At 47.2% G+C, this 22,859-nt stretch overlaps 1 protein-coding gene across 4 annotated transcripts in view; it reads left to right on the forward strand.

Annotated features, from left to right (window-relative positions):
- GABRB2 (gamma-aminobutyric acid type A receptor subunit beta2) overlaps positions 1-22,859 on the forward strand; it is a 134,390-nt gene that overhangs the window by 84,762 nt on the left and 26,769 nt on the right. For all 4 annotated transcript variants that reach the window (XM_075442011.1, XM_075442009.1, XM_075442010.1 and 1 more), the window contains 2 exons: positions 21,246-21,383; positions 22,594-22,746. In XM_075442011.1, the coding sequence (XP_075298126.1) occupies positions 21,246-21,383; positions 22,594-22,746 (291 nt within the window). The remainder of the gene's footprint in view (positions 1-21,245; positions 21,384-22,593; positions 22,747-22,859) is intronic.

Below are 22,859 nucleotides of genomic sequence, written 5' to 3' on the forward strand. Positions count from 1 at the left end.
TGGGGCCTCCCCAGGGCAGTGTAGAGGGGAAGGAGAACCTCCCTCGTCCTGCTGCCCACACTTTTTCGTGGGCGTTTCCCCAAAGGGATGTCTGCCTGTAGAGAACTGGCCAGTTCCCTTTTGGGTCATAAAAGCAATTCCAGGCTGCTGGGATTTTTCATTGTCCTTCTCATTTTCTAGCTTGTTTTCTGTCGCCGTTTCCCCTGTAGGAGTAAAAGCCTGCATGTGCTTCCCTCTGCACATCTGTTAAGTGGATTGGTAAGGCATGCCCCAGGCAGAAGGTACATTTCTGGGTTTTTCCTTACGCCGTTAGCAGTGCGTCCTGCTCAGAGGCGCAGACGTGAGGAACTAACGCAGTCTGCGCGTCCACCCTGCCGCGTCACGGGGAGTGTCACCCGTCTGCTGCGGACGGCTCCGTGCTGAACCCGTGAGCACTGGTTTTCTGCGTTCCTGGGTCGGAATTGGCAGCCAGGGATTGCTCTCCTTTTTCCAAAGCTTCTCTGATGAAACATGCGGCGGCAGCGCGGGGAGAGCTCGCGCCTCTGCTGCCTGCCGGGCGAGGAGAGCCGGAGGCCGGTGCCAGCACCAGGCTCCCGAGAAGGGGCACCTGCGGGCGGTCGCAGGGAGAGCTGGAAATGCAAACGTGTTTGAACGAGCAACAGAACGATTTGCCCAGTCATTCGTGTTAGAACTCCAGTCTGCAAAGCCGGTCGGCTGTGTACCCCCCACCCGCTGCCAGTGCACAGATCTCCTGTCTGAGGGACTGTCTCTTCCTTCTGAACCCAACGCTCCTGGTCGGGACTGGATCCCATGAGGTGGTGCCCGCTTCTGAAGAGCAGTTTGCTGGAGGCAGTGGATGTCCTACATTTTGACGTTAGTAAGGTTCCTGACGTCTCCAGTGACATTCCAATAAACAAGGTGGGGAAACACAGATTAGGGCGCCAGGCTGACGGCCCCTTCCCCGAGCTCCACGAGTCCACCCCTCCAGAAAAAGTCCGGCAAAGAGCCTTCTGCTCTCCTGTCCCCGCGTTTCATCAGCCCGTGGAAGTACAGCCACCGACGTACAGCAGACTAGAAAGCATTGCCGCTGCCTTACATGTGGAATTTCAGCTTTTGCTGGGACGCTTTTATCACAGAATCACAGAATGGTCGGGGTTGGAAGGGACCTCTGTGGGTCATCTAGTCCAACCCTCCTGCCAAAGCAGGGTCACCTACAGTAGGTTGCACAGGACCTTGTCCAGGTGGGTCTGGAATATCTCCAGAGAAGGAGACTCCACAGCCTCCCTGGGCAGCCTGTTCCAGAGCTCCGTCACCCTCAGAGGGAAGAAGTTCTTCCTCATCTTCAGACGGAGCTTCCTCTGCTCCAGTTTGTAATGGTTTCAGGTTAGGTGTAGCCATGATGCGAAGGACTGTGCTGCTTCAGTCGTCTCGTTGTATGGCAGGGAAAAAGTCTCCTAAATGTTGTATTCATGTCTCTGGATTCTCTCAGAGAAAATTTCTGAATTGCAGAGCGATCTCTAGAATGGCGGGTCATCCGGGCTAGAGGAGCCGATACCGTAAGACTGGAAGCAAGGCTTGGCGTCGCTAACATAGCGCGTGCTTTCCTCTTGATACTTTTTGAATTTCCAGGCTGTCTAAACACAGCCCGTCGCTCCCCGCTGTTTCTCGTGGGTCGAGCAGAGCCGTTGCAACTCGCTCCTGTGTGGTCCGGGGATTAAAAGCCAAGCTGGTGGCATCAGCCGTACCAGTATGAGTGGTATTGCTGCGGCTGAATTTGTGTCTTGTAGATGGAACTGGTGACTCGGTGCTAACTGGTAGGCGAGTACAACTGTTAGAAGGACAAGGAGCAGGCAGCGGCCAGTATCTCAGGTACGTAACCCCCTTCAAACTGGTGCACGCTGCACCAGCCCCCGGAGACTGGACCTGCTGAAAGCTTCCGTTTAATGCGTGCGAGAAGATGTGTTGCTATTTATGAACCAGGTCGCTAATTTTTGTTGCTAGGTTGACAAAGTCCTGTACCTCTCAGAGCAAACGGTGAGTTGGGTCTCAGTAAGGGTGAGCAGCTGGGGTGGGATAGCACCAGACCTGGAAACAGATTTCTGACTCTACCTTTACTACTGACTTGGTCGCTTCTGTGACCTGTGGTGGCATCTATCTGTGCTGTGGTTTCCCTTTCCACTATATTAATGTTTTTCTGGCTAATAAATCTGCCGTGGGAGTTGAAGCTGGTGTAATTTAGAATGATTTAGCTGTTGCTGATATAGAATATTAGGAAGAAGATGCTCATAGTACGAGAAGTCTAAATGAAATGAAATGTACCTTCTGATAGAGAATGGTCCTACTGTGGAGTAACTGCTGGAGGCCATTGTATTTTCAGGTTATCGGCAATAATTGCTATCAGCATTATGCCCTTTACATCTAATTATTTTTTTACATAAAGCCGTTTTTGTAAAGATATTTCTCCTCCATGTAATGTTTTATGATTCTGGCATCTAATGATTCCCCGAGAGAAGGCGCACCGTATACAGATTGGCCCCGTTAGTGCCAACCACGTAACGAGATTATACTATAGTCTGTTACACATTAATTTCCTATTGTTTCTTTCCTGCTTTTCTTACAGATTCCAAGCAGAAATTGATAGCGTCAGGCAGTATATACGAGTACACTAATCTGATTTGTCTCTCCCTGAAGATTACTGGCTATATGCCGTCTGTCCTACTTGAGCACAATTAACAGATTATATCATATTTTTGAAACATTTACTAAAAAAATAATTTTTATATCCTATCAGTACTCATATATAACATTAGAAAAGAAGTGGTCAGTATTATTTATCTATGTGTTTTCAAGGAAAGTAGGTTATTTTGGATAATCAAAAGGTGTTCAATATCAGCAAGATGTGAAAAACAGAGCAGGTATCTTGAAATGCAGGGGATTAAACGCACTTCACCTGACTGCGTTTGCGTAACATGTGCAGGGATTCCTGATTTGGCCCCCTTTCTCTCTTTGACTCTGCACTTCTCCTTTTTCCTTTTTCTCCTCTTACAAATCAGAGAAATACTTTGCATTTTGCTAGTTAGGAGAGCGTGGTGTTCGGAACCGCCCCGGTCTGACCCGGTCTGGGTGCTGCGTCCTGGGTGTCACGGTGCGGGGAGCTGGCACTGACGGGAACGGAGCACCGAGGTACTGCGGGCATTGCACGTAGGCACGAGTGCCGTGGGGAGGAGACAAGCGCTGCTTTGTGTCACAGCCAGTCTTCAACGAGGACATGGCATCTTTCATCTCTTCTTCTAAAACCGGAGAGTGTGAATATGAGAGCAAATGTTTGTCACAGGACACAGACGTTCCTTTGTAGGACTTTAATAAAGCCACAAAACTGCACCGAAGCAGGCGAGGATGAGCCCTGCGGCTGTGTTAGCAGTGGCAGCGGGGCTCGGGGAGACAGGAGCGTCGGGAACATTTCGGTGAGGAACCCTCAGGTCAGAGCTTCCAGCAGAGCTGGAGCTGCAAGGTCCTTCTGGTTGGGGTGCTGCCGTGCTGTTGTCCCCTTGGCAGCCGGCCGGGGCTGCCGCTGGGTTGTGGGTGGCTGGGAGAGCTGCTGGCTGGGGCGGGGGGGTTGTTAGGGCTTGGCTTTGTTGGGGGGTTCACTTTTAACCTTCTCCCGTAGTGCAAACCCTGGCAGCCGAGGTGAGAGGTCAGAGCCCTTCAGGACGGGAGAAGCAGAGGAGAGAAGGTGCTGTGTGAGGCTTTCTGGTGGAGGCTGGGTCACAGACCTGAATCAGGAGATTATGCTGTTACCTACGGTTTTACCGAGTAAAAATATAAAACTGATGTGGAACGTGCAGAGCGTATTTGCTTGAGATGACTGACAGGTAAAGATGATTTCGGAGAGAAGCCAAATTTGATACAGCCGCTGCTTCGCGGTGTGAAAGCCACGGAGGGCGGAGCCGTGGGAGCAAAGCCAGGCGGAACAGAGGACTGAGCAGTCCATTTTTTTGTTGCTTAAATCTGGTAGTTTTGACGCGTATGTGATAGATAAAGCCAAAGTAATGTCTGCAAGCGTATCCCTTGCACATTTTTCAGTTTTCTTACGGCTGCTTTACCCTATTTCGGTTATAAAGCTTTTCTTATTCAGGGAATACATTATTAGGAAGAAGAAGGAACAATATTATGTGAAAAAAAGAATGTGTCAAACTGACTTCTCAGCATTGCATTTGAGCAGAGCTGTCTAAGTTCCAGTGTGGTGGGATTTTGCCAGTCCTCAGGAACAGCTGATCCAGCTCAGTGGTGGTTTGTGCCGGACAGGAGAGGAACAGCTGGAGGTAGTACTCTTCTCTTAATGGAGTTTGTGGTTTTTCCAAGCACGCCGTTGGGATGGCGGGGAGGGGAGCTGAGCTGGGGTACCCAGGTGCTCGAGGCGAGAAGTGGGTTGGGAAGGAAAAGTAGCGTTCACACAGCACACGTGATGCCCTGGGGACTTCCGTGCCAGTCTAAAAGCAACATGGATATATTTAATAAACCCACTGCAGAAAAGATAGTCACTCCTGTTGTTTGATGAGTTTGTGCGACGGACTTGCAAGGCATTCTTGTTCTCGCACCAGACCGTCCGTGCCAGTGATGGCTTCTATTCCATGTTACTCTCGGCGTTTCTCTCGGTTATTGCCTGGTTGTTCCTGTTCCTTCTCCGCTCTGCGAGGACCTGTCGCGTTATTTCTCCCTACTTACGCCACCGGGAGAAGCAGGTGAGATAATTATTGTTAGTGTCATAGTGTAGACAGCAGGACGAAGACGTGCCACAGACAGGCTCGTCTGTAGGCATTCCGGCTCCTCTTTGGCACTGTACCCACCTGCTCATTAAAGTGTCAGACCATAATATGTGTTGCATAAATTTATGGAAGGCAAAGCCGGATAGTTTGACAGCTTCGGCATCCTTTTGTTTGCTGGAAGAATGTAAAGTGCCTCAAGTTTTCTCAGTGCACTGAACAATTATGAAATTTTTTTCTACAGCTGTTCACTGAGTTTGCTCTGTCATAATTAACATGTGGGAATTTATACATTTCAGTTGAAGGATTAATTACTTCTACCCTTCCTCGCCATACACAGTGTCAGCATCCCCTTCCATTTCAACAGCACTATTCCGTGCAGTGGGAACATTTTAGTGAAAACAGCGAGTTATCCAGCACCAGGTATTTCTCCCTTTCCACCTTTCCAAAAACAGAGAGCTCAGTAATCTGGCAGTGCCATGTTCAACCATACATGGCTAAACTGGTCAGATAATTTCTCAATTCTTTCTTTCGTCTTTATATATATATATATTTTTTTTATATTAAAGCCTCAAGTTGTAGTAGTTGCTTTGGGGAATCAGTAATATATAGAATTAATTCACGATTTCCCAAATCACAATATTTTATTTTCCTTTCAATAAAAGTAATTGTAAGAAATACAGAGCATACACCTTCATTTTATGATGAAAAGTTGAATTTTGAATATAGAATTAAAAATGTGGAATGAGAATTAAAGTAATGTTTTTCCATATTTCTGTTGTTCAAAGGGCAGCCTCGAGGCAAAAATGAACATTCTTGAAACACTCTTTGCATCTCCACTTACAAAGACATTGCCAAAATTTCTAAGCGAGGTTTTAAAAATTATTTTCTTTCTCACTATTTGTGTAATTACTGAAGCTCAAAGCTTTAATCTTGATGCTTTATTTGTCCCGCACTGCAGCTACGTGTGGATTTACTAACAGTAGGGTTTATTAATGCTGGGGTTTTGATATCTATTCCTTTCCTTTCATCCTTAATAGGGTAGGATTTGAACTCATAATGCTGATGGATATGCCAAAGCTGAAGTGAAGGCAGGCGGCTTGAAAGCAAAATTGTTTCCCTTGGTTTTGTCCGAATATGCTTGATATTAATTTTCCTTTTTAAGAAGGGCCTTTCTTTGTTGCAATACTTTTTTTTTCTTTTCCATTTGATTTGATTTTTGCCTTCCTGTCAGTGCTAAAGTACTTGCAGCCTTCTAAGCTGGAATAGTTTTCCCTTGATGATGGCGTTTTTTGCGTGGCTGCGTTTCTGAGGCTGTCCGGCGTTGCCGTGGTGGTGAAGGCAGCTGAGGACAGTCCCCAGTGTCAGCCCGACGTTCCTTCCCGTCGCCGTTCCGGGCTGAGCCGCGTCTGCTGGCAGATCCTCACCCACCGCTGTCGCTGGCTGTCCCCGGCGAAATAACCCTGGCTGCGGCTCCGGAGCCACCGGCGGCTCCGGGACGCCGGCGTCCGGCAGCTGGGCGGAAGGCAGAGGCTCGAGGCAGAGGTGCTGCTCCGCCGCGGCAGCGACCGTTCTGCGGGGAAGGCAGCGGTCCTGAATCCCCTCCTCCGGGGCAAGTCCGCGGGGATGCTGCCGCTCTCCTCTGCGACCTATACGATGGTCTGGTGACCTCCTCGTTTTCTTTTTTCCTGGTATTCATTGTTATCTGTATAGGATCTTTCCTGATACCCTTGATATTCAAGTTATGTAGAGAATTTCTATAACTAGGTGTATGTCTATAGGCATAGTTTTATCCATCAGACTACATAGTCGTACTCTGTTGTTTAGAGTGATCAAACATTTCAAAATCTGGATATTGAAAAAGAACTTTACCATTTTTTTACATACGTTTTCAGAAAAAAAATCTCCATTTCTTCTTTTCCTGTGTTCTGCTGGGTTTTTTTGGATTTTTTTTTTTAATGGATTGCTTTCTAGTTTGCCGGTAGGCTTTTTAAATGTTGTTTTTTTGTTAATTCCACATCTTCAGCTATCGACTTTATTCCAAGTGTGCTGATGATCCCACAGAAAATGTTAACAAGATAATGCTATTTTCCTTCTTTAATGATGCGTCAAATAGTTACAGTGAACAGGATCATGAATGCGCTGGGGTTAGTGAAGAAGACAACAGTTTGATCAGTGCACCGGAGATTTTTATTTTACTTATTAAGCTGGCAGGCTGCCTCCTATGTATATAATTTCATCCAGAACTAACAAACTTGGAAGGAGAGTGGTGGTTAAATTGCTGTCCACTTCGTATTTCGTGTTCTTCGGCCCTTCTCCCTCTTTGTCCCAGCGTGTGTTCTGCAGCTGCACACCCGTTCCCGAGCTGTGGAGCTGACGCGGGTGGGTGTTGTGTCGGTGGTCACCGGCCGCCTGTGCCGTGAGGCTGCAGGGGGTTCGGGGGGCCCGAGGAGGGGCCGAGGTGGAGCGTCCAGCTTGAAGCCCAGTGGTGCATCCTCTGGGAGAGCTCCTCCTCGCCGTCCTGCTCCTGGGCTCCGGGTGTTTACTGTGCTGGTGGCCGCAGCAACAGGGGGCTTGGGTTTTTCTGGGGTTGGGGGTGACCCTCTCCTTTCCGTTCACGTGCATTTCACAGAATCACAGAGTGGTAGGGGTTGGAAGGGACCTCTGTGGGTCATCTAGTCCAACCCTCCTGCCGAAGCAGGGTCACCTACAGCAGGCTGCATAGGACCTTGTCCAGGCGGGTCTTGAATATCTCCAGAGAAGGAGACTCCACAACCTCCCTGGGCAGCCTGGGCCAGGGCTCCGTCACCCTCAGAGGGAAGAAGTTCTTCCTCATGTTCAGACGGAGCTTCCTGTGCCTCAGTTTGTGCCCATTGCCCCTTGTCCTGTCACTGGGCACCACTGAAAAGAGCTTGGCCCCATCCTCCTGACACCCACCCTTCAGATATTTATAAGCATTTATTAGGTCCCCTCGCAGCCTTCTCTTCTTCAGGCTGAGAAAGAGAAGTTGACCGTTGACGGTGCACCGTTGACGGTGCGCGTTAGTACAGCCTTCACGGCTGTTGGTGGCCAGACAGTTCCACCGAGATGAAGAGTCCAGCCTGCGTGGTTCTCCGGTAACGGCTACTTCACTTCAGCCCTTGCAGTTTTATTTTTGTCTGTACCTTTACTGACATTTTTTAAATAGCACTGCATGGTTACTAGTTTGCAGACTGGATGGTTTTTGGTTTCCTGGAAGAAGAAGGGTCCTGTTTCTTCCCCTTTGACTCGGCAACGGGTTTTGTTTCAGTAACGCTTGGTTCTGTACAAAGCCAGGGTCAGACTCGGTCTGTATTTCTGTAGGAATGCTTGGTATGGGGAAGGTGGTGATGATGCTTGGCTGCTCACACAAGTTGGCTGTAACTACAGACCCTGTGCCCAGGAAAACACGGGGCTTGCAGCCTTTCCGCTTGTCTAACAGCTTCCTCCGCTGTTCCAAGTCACAGTGGCCGTTAAAAGCCACTTGGGACAGTTCAGCTCCTCGGTGCTCCACTTGTGACAAAACGGCGTGATAAAACTCGAATGAGAAGATCGGTGTCTTCAGCTCGGTGCCCTCCAGAGATGCGTGGTCCCGTTTATTCTTTGCTGCAGAAGAGGCCTTTCATCCTAAGCTTTGGACAAATGGTTACCGTATGCAATAGGAGCAATAAGATATTTCCTACTAAATACTACGGCAAATAGGTACTTGTGCATGGACTGCAGGAGTAATTCAAACAGGACACAGAGCTGGGAGCACCACAGATCGGACGGTGGCTTAATAAACACGTTGACAAGGCGGCCGCTCGATTCCCGCGGCACTGATGAGCTCCTGAGCCGTGACAGCCTCCCGGAGACCAAGGGTGCTGCAGAGCAGGGCAGGAACCCGATTTCCACCTTAGCGGTAACGGAGCTCGCTGTACTGTCAGCTTCTTGGCGTTACGCTCAAGCAATGTGTTCCCTGCAAATAACAATTTTCGGATTCATGAATCCCGCAGACAGACAGAGGATGACATTTCCCAAAGGCAGGACGAAGGCAGCAGATAGCAGTGCCGCGTGTGGTGCAGAGCAGCGCTGGGCTGTGCGGGTGGGCTGGGAGTGCCGCTGCGCGGGGAAGGGGCCGGGTCGGGAACACGCAGGCACAGGTGTGCGATGCTGCACGCTCGTGTGAGAAGGTGGTCAAATGGCTTCATTATTGTTTCTGGGTGGTGTGGAACAGAATTTAAGTCGTAATTCCTTCAAGAACGAAGCTGTGCAGAAGTGTTGGGAAAAGAAGTGTCAGAAAAATGGAGTGATTATGGAGTCCTAATAATAGCCTTTTCCATTGCTGCGTGGTGTATTAGACATTATTGTATTATTCATGTGTTTTTCCCTGAGTTTTCTGAAGAAGGGTATTTATTTCAAAGGCACGAGAGAGGTGCCTTCCACATGGGGCTCTCGGCATAGAGATGTAGCGCTTTAACTGCTTCTGTATTTGAGGCTGATTCCCTTTTATGTATGTTAAAATATTGTACTGGATTCTTTTTAATGAACATTTACATGCAGATATCCTGCTTTTCCAGCCCAAGAGGCAGCCTTATGTAATACATATTTGCATATTGACATAGTTACGATACTAGAGCTAGAGCAAAACAGAATAAAAGTCAACAGAGTGTGTTAAAATCTACTTGCAGGGAAAAGTTCCTCTGAGGGTTGGCGTTAGCTTGTCTCAGTCACATCTACTTCAAGAAACAGGCATAGCCTCGAGCTATGTCTGGGGTTGCTACTCAGAAGAAAAATGGATGTTAGAAAAGTCGCAGACAATTTTGTTAACTTAGAAACTTCTGAAATGCGGTGATGCAGCCTTCCTGCTGTGGTACCTGGGAACATCGGTGCAAACCAGAGGGGAAGACAGGATACCACGTAAAACGGGATGCTGCCTGTAGAGCAGGATTTAACACGGCTTTGTGGTGCGTAGAAGCCAGAACCTTAAACGGGACGAGGGGAAGTGAACTCTGCTAGTGAGGAAGATGTGAAAGGAGGTTGCTTCTGCCGCGGATTTCGCAGAAGGGAGCTGCTGAAGAGTGCGTCTGGGGCTCCGCGGGGTTACAGTCTTCTGTGCCAGTGAAATGCAGAGAGCTGAAGGGGATTTCTTTCTCCTTCTTTGGCCTTGCCCATCTCCCGTTAAAACCTTCCCCTTCCTGCTGCCTTGTGCATGCCTATCCACACCCATTAGCGTCTCGCTACCCACCAGAGAACTTTTCTTTGTCTACGTTTCTACAGCCTGGAGCCTCGGGTGTCAAAAGAATTTACTCCCTCCTCTTTCAGCATCCTAGGAAGGTGGTTGGGATCCTGCCAGCAAACCTGGGCTGTCTTCTCCGATAGAGGTGTCACCGACGAGTTTCCTGCAGAGAAGGCCTCTGAGCCTTGGGGCACGCAGCTCCTGCTGAGCCGTTCTGGGAGGGCAGCGGTGCGGTGTCTGATGGCAGCCAGGCGGTGTGGAGGACGTCTGGGGATGGTGCGGGTCCATGGAGGACTTCTGGGGCTGGTGCGGGTCCGTGGAGGATGTCTGGGGCTGGTGAGGGTCCGTGGAGGACGTCTGGGGATGGTGCGGGTCCGTGGAGGACGTCTGCGGATGGTGCGGGTCCGCGGAGGACGTCTGGGGATGGTGAGGGTCCGCGGAGGACGTCTGGGGATGGTGAGGGTCCGTGGAGGACGTCTGGGGATGGTGCGGGTCCGCGGAGGACGTCTGGGGATGGTGCGGGTCCGCGGAGGACGTCTGGGGATGGTGCGGGTCCGTGGAGGACGTCTGCGGATGGTGCGGGTCCGCGGAGGACGTCTGGGGATGGTGAGGGTCCGCGGAGGACGTCTGGGGATGGTGAGGGTCCGTGGAGGACGTCTGGGGATGGTGCGGGTCCGTGGAGGACGTCTGGGGATGGTGCGGGTCTGTGGAGGACGTCTGGGGATGGTGCGGGTCCATGGAGGACGTCTGGGGATGGTGCGGGTCCGTGGAGGACGTCTGGGGCTGGTGCGGGTCCGCGGAGGACGTCTGGGGATGGTGCGGGTCCGTGGCGGTTTGGGGGAAATACTGACGCAGTTCGACCAAGAGCAGGGGCTGTAACCAGCGTTCCTACAAACTTCATTCGCCGTGGTACCCTGTCAATAGTTCTCCACAGCAAAGGTACACATAATTATCCTTGAAAAGGCTTTTAGAAGACTTTTAGGACTTATCCAGATAGGAAACTATATTAAGAAATAGTTCCCAAATCTATGGATTTGGAGGACTTCAGAAAGAGTATTCATTATAACTTATTCATTACAACTTATTCATTATAACTTATCCATTATAACTTATTCACTACTGAAAGAAAAAACAATTTATGTAAGCAAAGTGTCCAAAACAGACCTTAATTCTACATGTGTACAAACACGGGGGGTTTAACGTTCTAACGATGCCTGGCTGCCATCACTAACAGGCTGTAGCGTGTTGTCGTTGGACGGTCGATGAGAGCAGGGTTCCTGGTGTTTCACAACCAGAGCTTTGCGTAAAAGTAGGAGTGGTTTAGGTACTGTGATGTCCTGAGTACTGCAGGTAAAGACAGAATAATCCTCCAGAGCATCGCCTCACGCTGCGGTGCAAGCCAACATATCTTAATGAATAAATATTTTCCCAAATTGAGCAAATGGCAGAGGCACCCGACAGCGGGGCTTTCTTCTACAAATTACATTATTTTTTCCTTGTGGCCTTGATTTTTAATACAGCTATGGAATAATTAAGCAGAGTGCAGTAGTAATGCAGTTTTAGAAATAACGTTAAGGTTGCCAGATGTTGCTCATTTTTCCTCTCTTTTTTTGATGTACATCAGCATTTGAAATGAAGGCTGATAGTGGGTTGTGGGGAACTTAGGTGTGTGAGACCAAATGTGCAAGGTATTAAAAATTAAGCATGTGTAGGTGACGCTTTAATGATTCCTTTGTTTGGATATACCTCTCGCTTTGCTTTCCAGTTCTGAAGAGACCAACTCTTAAATCAGGTAAAAGGGAAAAAGGCCGACATACATAGTCTTCCAATGAAGTTTTCTCTTCAGTAAGAAAATCGGGAGATTTATTTGCCTGTTAGAAAACAATATTCAATGTCCGAGCCCCTTCCTTATTTCCAGAGCATCTATAATCGGATTTGACACCAATTTTCCTCTGCATAAATTTCAAGTTAATGTACCCAGGTGGAATAAAAGCGTAGGGATCGGCTCAGAACACGAGGGTGAGTGCAGGTTGCAATGATGAAGTCAATGGTAGGGTGCAAAGGTAGTGTTTGTTCTCCCCACAGGAGCTTTGTGCTTGATAAAGGGTGGGAGGAGAAAAGAGTTTGTCATTTAGACCAGTTCAGCGGGGATGTATCTTTTACTGGAAAAGTTCTGTTCCTGGGATCAAGAGTAGAAAACTAATAATGGTTTTCAAAGATTAGAAACAGCCTTCAGTTTTATGCGAAAAGTTGGGGTCTACGGCATTTCCATCGATCTTCAGAATGATCTTTTTGGAATACAGTTGAGAAATTCAGTATATATTTGCATTAAATATATAATTTATAAATAGATTAAAAAAATTGTTCCCTCTGTACCCAAGTTGGGTCTTTAATGTTATGCAAGAAGACAAGGTCCTGTGCAGCCTGCTGTAGGTGACCCTGCTTCGGCAGGGGGTTGGACTGGATGACCCACAGAGGTCACTTCCAACCCCAACCATCCTGTGATTCTGTGAAGATAACCGTGCTTTCAAATTGAATCTTTACTTCTCCATATGCCTCGGTTAAAAACACAGGAGCGATTTCATGTTTGATTCTTCGGTCGATGAGACTACCCGCGCAAAATCCGTTCTGTTTTAAACTATTTTGCAAGTATGTCCTGATCGAAGCGACGTGCGCGTCAGCTGCCACCGAGTGAGCGTGCTCAGACGCAGGCGCGCGTGGCGGAGACGGAGCCGGGCGGCGAGGGGCTGGGGGGCTCGGGGGGCTGCCGTGGCGGAGGGAGCGCTGGCGGCGGAGCGGGGGGGCCTGGGGCCATGGGGTTCCCTGCCTCGGGTGCGTGTGGCTTCCTGCCGCTCCTCCAGAGCAGCCCTGGCCGACTGCGCCGGGGTGATTTGGCTCTCGTTAGGCTCAGCTAGATTATCCGGTTGTCATGGGGTGCTTGTGCAAAAAAATGTCCCGCGGATCTGGTGGAAGATCTGCAGAGTTGATTTTTGTTACGCTATAGGTGTTTAGTTATTCAGTCCCTTAGGAAAGACGTCAACAAAGCTGCACAAACCACTGGAGGTATCGCAGTCAAAGCTCTCCTACACCTGTTTATGGATTTTATATAACGGTCCAGTTAATATCTAAGAGGTGCATGATTCATTTACTGAATTTCGTTCAGGTGAAAACTTTTAGCCCTGTGTATAAAATATGTGCGCTTGACAGTCATCCTTTTTACACTGGGGGTTTTTGGGTGTGGTGGAAGGTTCAGGCAGGCCTTGAGAAGTCTCTTGGCCTTCTGAGTGAGTCCTCCAACGTGTACCCCACACTTCAGCTTCCTGGGACGTGTGCTTAGTTTCTTATTAAGGTTAAATCTTGTCAGCTGGGTGAAAAAAAAGTTTTTCTGTCAGCAATATTCAATGACAGTGTGGTGCTGAAGATGTGTATTCTTTTTGTTTAACTTTGACTTGATTTCATTGACTTAAGTGTGGAAGAAGATAGCTGTGAGTGATGCAGTAACATTTTCTTACATCTTGAAACATAGTAAATACTTTATATTTTCACTTCGTAGATAGCTCTGAAAAAAAGCCCATTGTCTGCTTGTACTTGATTGCACTTGTCTTTTCACATGGTTATTTTCACTTGAGCTCTGTTCATTTTGTGATTTAATGACATTGAAATAGATCACTTAAGAACTGATGTATTCATTTTTATCATATTTACATCAGCTGCAGTTCACATTTAAATAGCAATTTGTTATTTCTGTCTAAATGTTGCTTTCCTCAGCAGCGATGGATATCATCCTCACGGTTATATATTGCGATTTCCTGCTGTGTCTTTGAAGATCTGCTCTTACAAGGAGTGAAAGTAAATTTCGTGGTTCTTCTGTGTAGCTGATAGTGAAACTGAGCTTCAGGAAAATCGACCGTTTTCCTGGGCTTCTTGGTGTTCAGCTTCCCAGTATTCTACCACGGTGTCCTTGTAATTACAAATTGAACTAAGGGGGGCGGGGGGGGAGCTCCCCCTCATTAAAAAGTCTCTTACATCCAAGACAACCTTATCCTCCGGAGAGGTCCTCTGCGAAGTGAAGTGGGTGAGGGAGATAACATCGGCTGCGGCAGAACGATGGGGTGGGACGCTTCTAGGTGCGGCATGAAACGTGCGTGGTTGTCTCGCGTTACTCGCTTGCCTACAGAAATCAGAGGTCGCTTCGGTGGCGATGGAGATCTCTGACCTTGAGACATTTAGTAACCGAGATGGGACATGTTGCACGTCACTGGGTGCTGGGGCGTGCCGAACGCAGAGACACAGCGCTTGGTCTGCGGGAAGCGCCCGGCACGGCGGCGGAGGAGGAGGAAGGTGGGCTCGCAGGAGAGGCGAGGGTCCCCACAGCTCTGGGAAGAGCTGGGCTCCAGGCTCCGCAGTTGGCACCGCAGAGGCCGGCACTGGACAGAGCAGTGCCCAGCTGTGGTGGGAGCCATGGTGATAATGTGCTGCTGATGAGGGGGCACCTGCTCCGGGCTAACGAGGCATCGTTAGCTTCAAGTCCCCGGGCCCCACTGTGCTGTGCGTACTCGTCCTGCTGTCACGGAGACTTGCAGGATCTCCACTGTGTGGAGTCCAGTAACTTCTTAGAGTATTCATACTGGTGGGGGCAACTGAGCTTAGGGAAGCAGAAAGGCTGCAAGAAATTGCCAGGTTCTAGGAGCTAGAAGGTTTTTGAATATTGTTGCGCTGATGTGCTTCTCCCTGTCTGTTTCTGATCCCTGTTTTCCTGGAAGCGTTGGAACAGTGGGAATGTGCTGCGGACAGCACTCTGCAGCCAGTGCTCTGAGGGACAAATGGTTGTCACTGACGTCACTCGGAACAAGCCCAGCACGGACATTTGATGGGTTGCACCAGGACACCTCTTCTGAGAGTTACCAGGCTTATCCTAAGCCAGAGTAGGGCCTGAAGCACAGAAATGAAACCTGGTTCTGCTAATGTGATGAAAAGCCCACCCTGAATCCTGGAATCAGTTTTGTAATTTCGCTCGTCCATCAAAATCCCCATTTTTAACATCAGTATTCTGTCCTACAGTAATTGTGGAGTCACGTTGCCTGCTTTCTTCTCCCCACCCCACTCTCCCCAGTAAGGAACCATTTGTACAACTGAAGATAGCTGGCTTTTTGAGAATGTTACCAATTTAATCTAAACATCAGTTGAATTTCACCGTAGTCAGAAAATTGTACATCATCTTTTGTATCCAAATCCTCAGAGCCTTAGGGGGAGAACTCTTTGAAGTGAAACGGAAAAAGGATTTTAATATTTTATGCAGAAAGACAGAATTGGGGGGGGCATGAGAAAGAGCAGAAAGAAACAAGAACAATGTGCTTTTTCCAGTTTCTCTGATGCCAAACGTGTTCAGCAGAGCACAAACTCTGACCCTCCTGCTCCCCTTCGTGTCACCCCGCTGATCTCAGTGTATGCTGACTTGTATCCTCCTCAGCTTTGGAGATCGCTGCAAATTCAGATAACTTACTCTTTCTGGCTGCATTTTTGAATGAACAAGGGGATGGTGAAGAATGAAGTTATACGGGGAACCAAGTTCAAGTGTGCTGAGGGGGCCTGGAATTTCAGAACGTGCTTTGCGTGGTACTGATGATTGCAGGAAATCTGGCTGTGTGCTCTGCAGGTGCAAAGCTGCTGGAGAAATTATTGGAAAAGGAGAAATTGGTGGTTGTATATTTAAAAACCAATAAAACGCGTAGATAGTGGCACTAAAAGTGTTCCATCATCTGTTATATAAACAGGATTAACCATTTATTTAATATTTCTGTCTAGTGTTCATCCCATGGTACAGGGCCTGTAGGTGTCAAGTTTCTCAATTAGTCTGATAGTCCATGGCCTACATTTAAATAAATTAATGTCGTAAGACTGTCAGCTAAGAATATTTTGCATGTATCCTTAATCAAGGCATTCAGCCTGGTGCAGATACCAGCTATCCGTTCTCTCGGTTTTGCGTGGGGAAGCTGCTGTATTGTGAGGCAAGGAAAATCCGATGGATAGCAGCAGAGGTATGGGAGATTCAGGAGCTTGGTACTCTTTGCTTCCCTGCGAGTCCATTGATTTCTGTATATTGTAAAGCAATTTTGTGATTTTTTTTTTTTGAAAATACCATGTGCATAATGCAACTACATTGTTCTCCACAGTGCCAATGCTGTTCCTCTTGTAAATGGCTGCTTTGCAATAGCGTTTAACCCCAGAACCTGCTGCAAGTGCCCGCGGTGGCTGGTGGGGAGGCATGGCTGGGGGACCCTTCTCTGGGCGAGCTTCACAGGCGGGCGTTGGGTGAAGACAGTTCCCAGAGGACCCTTTCTCCTCGTTAAGGCCAAAGTGGTTGTCCCCGGCTCGGCCGCGACGCTGACGGCACGCGCGTGCTGCCCGGCGCTGCCGATGGTTCCGAGCAGGGCGAGGTTAGCGCGTGGCCTCGGGTCCTCGCTCGGTTTGAGCCACGTTTTCCCCGTTCTGCGTGGGTAGGTCGTTATTTTTTCCACAAAGCAACAGATGTTTAATCTTCAGTCTCCAGGTGCTGCCGTAGCATTGGGAATACGGACGGCTTGAATTCCTGCACAGCGCAGTGGGGGGGGAGCGTGTGTGTGTGTCTGTAGATCAGTCAAAAATACAGCCCAGCTGCTGAGTACAAACAAAAGCGTTGTGAGGCAGTGAATCCTGCTGATAAAGTCGGATTTTTTTAGAAAAGGTGGCTTCTTTTGTTCCGTTGTGTGGTGTTTCTGATAGCTGTCCTGCGTCTGCACGCTCTCCCACTGAGCCAGTAGTGCTGCAGCTTTCATTTTGGGTTGTTTGTATTTAAAGAATTTCCGACTTCTCTTAAATAGACTGGAAAAAAATAGGTGGTTTTGTAGTTTCTGTATGAAAATTTGTTATTTTGTCTTCTACTGGTTGTTTATTTTTCTCCTACAGTGCTTCATCATCTGTCGTTCCTTGAAGTCAAGGCTCCCAGTCCATGCTAATGGGAGTCGCGAGTGCCGTGCTGCTCTCGGGGCTGGTGCCGTGTTACCAGGACCGTGTATTGATTGGGTTCGCTGCCAACGCGTGATGCAGGGCACAAATGAGAAATTGAACTTTCTGAATGTGAAGTAAATCGTGCTGCTGCTGATACAGAAGTGATTTGGGGACAAGCAATCAATCCGAGTCTCTGTTCTGGTAGCAGTGCTACATACGATTTAATACACAGCGGAACAACGGTGCTGGTGGAATCTAAATCAAACAGCGGTTTGTGCTGAGCTCCGACTCGTGCAGAAACGACTTGGAGCATTTTGGGTTTCGTGTGCTTTACTTTCTATGTTAGTGACATGTGATCTGATAATTTAGAAATATTCAGCTCGCATTCATTAATTCTGCCTTTTCCTTGTCAAAAACAACAGATTATCTTTTCTAGACTGCTTGCTGCTGTTTCGAATTGGTTGCTCTTCAGATAGCTTGTAAGTAGAGTTGTGCTGAATCCCAGTACTTGCAGATGGAGTTTATTACAGCCACAGGTAATTGGACTTTAATATCTTTAAAAAAAATCCACTAGAGACATGGACAGGCCCATTCTGTCTTCTGGCAGATGTTTTGCAGGTGTGAGACTTACACCCGATCACCTTGGGTACTGTCACAGTACACGATAGGACGCATCTGCAAAGGACCATGAGAGTCTTTTCAGTCCCCCTCCGTGTTGTAAAACGAATGGCATAGTTCATCCTTCTTGGAAAGAGAGAGAAGTATTTTAATGCAAGCTTGAAGACGCTTCCTGAAATTCTTTGTCTGATACCTTCTGACAAGTCTTCTCACCTGGTGTCAAAGCCTTGGCTTAGCACCTCCCAGCGCAAGTGCTCTGAGGAGCGGGGGGTTCTGCGCAGGCTCCCCAAGAGCTGCGTGGTGCGGAACCTGTGGTCTGGGCTCCGGGCTGAGGTGCTCAGAGGAGTTCAGCTCTCGCAAGAAGCGGTTGTCGGTGTTTGCTTAGCGTGAAGGCTGTGAGAGTGCAGGGAGAAGCTGAACCACGTCCTCCTGGTAGAAGGTTGGCCGTCCGCTGGAGTTCTTCGCTGCGTGAACCCTGGGGTGATCAGACGGTGCAAGGCCAAACGTGTCTATTGGCGGTTGGGCAGAAAAGTTCCACTAACAGATGTTCTAAAAAAAGAAAATAAAATCAACAGCCGTTTGAGCTTTTTAGAAATGTATTTTCTCTTACACAAAAAAGTGGTTTTTTGCTTGCTGTAACTTACTTTAACATTTATTTTTCATAAAGCAAAAAAAAAAGATTGACTTCATAGTTATGAAATTTAATAGTTAAATAATCTCAAAATTAAATAGATTAGTTTGATTAATCCCACCAAGTTCAGCAAATGGTGTTAGAATCTGGAACTTGCTGTTGGAGGGCAGGGTAGATTCGAGACAGAATGTCAGCAAAACGCAGCACTGTCATGAAGTGAGAGTGAACTCTCACAACCAGGTATGTAATATTATTCTTTCCAGACTCTCTAAGGATATTCTTTTATATTTTTCGTAACATATGCTTGCTTTTACATCTTAAGATCAGCCAATTTACTTGGTTTTCTTCATTTTATTTTAGATTTCTTTGTCTTTTTCTCCCTGAAAGCCTAGAGTGAGACTTGACAAATATAAAGTGGTGATAGACAAGGAGACAGAATGAAGCTGTCTGCCTTTTTTCTGAAGATGGACTTGTGAGCAGAAAAGTAAAAGATACCATGACAACCTGATGAATTTCAGGGCTGCAGAATCTGCACACATTCCTCATACCACGTTACCCGTGGAAAAATGACCAAAGAGCTTACTGCACTGAAGGAAGGATTTGTGCTCCACACAAATAACTGCAACAAACGTGTTCGGTTTAACTGTTGTGTTGGAGTGGGCCTGTCTTGTTGGGAACGCGGGCATTGATGGCCTCCATCCACATGCCATTGGTCTTCCTGGAAGAGCACCTTTTAAAGCAGATGAAGCAGATCTAGCAGTACTTAAAAATCTAGTATCCTGCAGGGAGTAGAAACAACTGGTCAGCAGCCAGTGCCCCAGTGCTAACAGTGATTTCCCTCCCTGTCGAACGACTGCTGCTCCGCTGGGAGAAGGTCCACGGGTGGGTGTGGTGGAGTGGTCCTGTGGCCGTCAAAGAAAGGGCAGAGAGCCTTTTTCAGACTCTCAGCAAGTAACATACAATAAATGCAAAGATTGTGATATTTATGAGATTCTTTCACAGATAGTCAATATAGAGGAATATAGCCAATTTTTTGTGATGGCACTGTCCAAACAGAGGAGGGAAGCTAAATATTAATGGGAAGCTATTAGTCCAAATTATGTTCAGTTATTGCTTTGGTGATTCTCCTCTTGGTGAAACAAGAGAGAAAGTATAAGGGGAAGCAAATTGGTAACGACTGATGCAAGTTATTTGTTGATGTGAATTTAAACTGTTTCTTAAGGAGTTCTGGATATGCCAAAAGCATGTAATACTCCACATTGCAGAGCTTTTTCTCCCTTAACTGTTGAAGCTTATTTAGAAGATAGAAGCCTCTTTGGTTGGTGTCACCAGCTACAGCTAGTGAGCTCTGGAGTAAATGGAAAGAGTAAGGAAGAACTTATTTCACAAAAAAATAAAAAACCAATCTATTCTCTCATCATTTTTGCTGCTAATGTCAGCAGCCTGGAAAGAAGAGCAGGTTCCATCTTGAATTCTTGATCTTGATGAGCTGTTCAAAATCTGTCCTGTGTGAATGAGACAGCTCTGGTTCCTGAAACTAGTTTTCCTTTTTCTGCCCTCAAACCACTTTAGATTTCCTGCTAGCCCCGTGAAGAACACAGTGAGAGAGTCACGTATACAAAAACTGGGATTGCTAGAAGAATGTAACTACCAAAATACTTTAAAACTTCCTGTACGTTGGATAGATTGTTATGGTGGTTTCAGTGTTTTACAGATTATTGGTTTCATATCTTCAAACTCACTTGCCTTTCGCTGCTGCTGTGCACTTGGATTATGCAGGGGTTGTCAAAACTTAATGATGTGGGGAAGGAGTTTTACGGTTTCTAGGTTATCACAAAGTACAGAATCTGCGTTGCTCCTTGAATTCAAGTGCTATTTGAACACTCTGAAATGGTGTTTGGTATAGACATTTGTCCTTTGTCTGTGGGGGAGAGCTTAAAATCGAGGTCAAATAATACATCTCATTTTATTAGGTCTGTTTCCCAAAAGGTCGCAACCATCAGTCTGTCGCGGAGTTGTTCTTTTCATTTTCAATTTTCAACAACAAAAGCCTTTAGGAGGCTACAAGGCTTCAGGAATACCTTATGTCCTGGTTTGGTAGCAGCTTGATGCCTGGTGTATGCGGATCAGTTCCGTGTACCAGCTCTGGAGCGTGCAAGTTGGCTTGGCTGCCGTTTGGTGAACTCGGATTCATATTTCATGCGTATGATTTATGACTGTGTGAACATGTGCTGTCTTCTGGGTTTAGTTTGGGGTTTTTTGTGAGTGGTGGGGGTTTTTTGTTTCGTTGGGTTTTTTGTGGGTGTTTTTCTGCCCTCCAGAGCAATGGCTGTTGCATCTGCTATAGTTGCTCCTTCCAAGGGCATCATTGAATGTGGCTGGGTTTTATTGCAATCAGGCCATTTTCAGAAAAAGAATGATGATGTTTTTGCAAGTGAAATCTAAATGGGTTTGAACTAGAGTTTGTCTTTTCATCCCTAGTCAGATTATAAACTACAGACCAAATATCGTGAGGTAACGGTACGCTGAACTCCTCCCGTACCCGTATTACTCTCGCTGGCCTCTTTCCTTGCTGATCATGGTGCACGAGACAGAAAAGCATCTCTTCCCGGCCTCTCCCGGTGACCTGGGCACGTTACTGTCACCGGGGCTGAGAGGACAGCAAACCCACACTAGTTCATCCAGCCTTGGGGCAAAAGTTACTTAGGCAGGATGTACAGCTGCCGTCTAGATGTGGGATGTGGGTAGTCTGGATTTGTGTTTAAAGGTTTGCTTGATTGATACACTGATATAATACATCTTTTAAAAAAAGTGTAAAATACACCTAGGATTGCCATTTAAAATTGTATTTAGCATTACCTGTGTCTGTCTGTCTGTTTATATCTGTTATGTCATTAACAGTTTAGTTTCAGAAATACATTTGAAGTCAATTTCTGAATTAATTCTCCGGACCGTTCGCCGTGGCGTCAGAAGAGACGCGTGTTCTAACTGCGGACTCCTGTTTTTGTAGATGGCTATACAACAGATGACATTGAGTTTTACTGGCGTGGGGGTGACAACGCCGTCACGGGAGTGACAAAGATCGAGCTGCCGCAGTTCTCCATCGTAGACTACAAGCTGATCACCAAGAACGTTGTTTTCTCTACAGGTTGGTGGGGGGGAAGCTGAACGGTGAACTCACTGGGAAGACGTGGAGAAATGGGTTAATTCTCAAGGTACAGCTCAGGATCTGAGCGAAAATTTAGAAATAGGAGTAGATTAGAGCAGCAACTGTGAGTTTTGAAAGGAGCAGCTTTTATTACAGCTGACCACAGTGTGTAAGGCCTCGCTCATTAACATACGAGGAGGATACGGCAGTCTTGTGGGGGGGCTCGGTCACATCAGCTGTGTTTGCTGTTTGCCTGTGAAAACTGATGAAGCCACTTAGACACCACAGCACCCTAAACCCCACAAGAAGTAACCCAGCCTGTAGGAAATTTAGGAACCTTTCTCTCGTCGTTTCTAGATGTTCTTTGTGCCAGGCTGGGGATGTATTAGACTGACTTTTGTCTTCGCTGTAAAACCTGTAAAATCCTTGTTCCACAGGATTTGTGGTTTAGCCTGTGCTAGCAAGCAGATGACTGTCTACAGGCTGAGAAGGTGCTTTGCGTGGAGGAGTAGAAAATAAGACTGGATTTCATAAAATAAAAAACAAAACAAGAAACAACTAGAACATTGTAATGGCATAGTAAATCACTCAAGAGAGACAAGAGTTGGGTCGGGCTGTTACGATGTGATGTTCTCTACCTACCTGAGAAAGCTGCGAGATGTGTTTAAAAGAAAAAAAAATTCAAAACTCACTTTCTGGATATGGATAGAAATGGTCTTTGGAGGGAGTATGGAAGGACTGTGAAACCCAAATTCTCCAAAACCAAGCAGAAATAGGACTTGACTGATGTTGGCTAGGCACGCCTTCCAGCAAGTGCTTGGCACGCCGGAGCAATTCTGGTGTCCAGCGGCAAAGGGCGCGTGTTGGCTTGCTGGGAGAGAAGGTGTGAGGAAGGGTCACGCTGAAGCAGGCACAGCACAGCTTGTCAGGGGAGAAGCTTTTCTGTGTTTTGGCGCTCTGAGATGTGTTTGGGCTGTTGGTTGTTGAATCTGACAATTACCAGCAGATACACGCTTAGAGCATCCTTGTTCCATTAGAATAAAAGATTATTTATTCCGAGTTCTTGCTAGAAATTCTGCAGCTGCTTATCCTGGAGCTTGCAACTCTATGTCTACTCTGTGTTGTGTGAAACAACAAAACCAAAATGACAGAAAAATGTTTTCAGGCTTTATACAAGTGAATTATGGCCAAACCTAATATTCTCTTTTAGGTGCCTATCCGAGGCTGTCTCTCAGCTTTAAACTTAAGAGAAACATTGGTTACTTCATTCTGCAGACCTACATGCCTTCTATTCTGATCACTATCCTGTCCTGGGTTTCCTTCTGGATTAATTATGACGCTTCAGCTGCCAGAGTTGCTTTAGGTAGGCATTTTTACACGTCTCGGGCAGTGTGCGTTAGCTGAATGCTTTTTCTTTCTTCTGGCGTAGTGGGTAGTGCATGACTTGAAAAATAAATCTGTTAGATCTTTTTGTGT

The sequence above is a fragment of the Opisthocomus hoazin genome, chromosome 23 (assembly GCF_030867145.1).
Source record: "Opisthocomus hoazin isolate bOpiHoa1 chromosome 23, bOpiHoa1.hap1, whole genome shotgun sequence".
NCBI lineage: Eukaryota > Metazoa > Chordata > Aves > Opisthocomiformes > Opisthocomidae > Opisthocomus > Opisthocomus hoazin.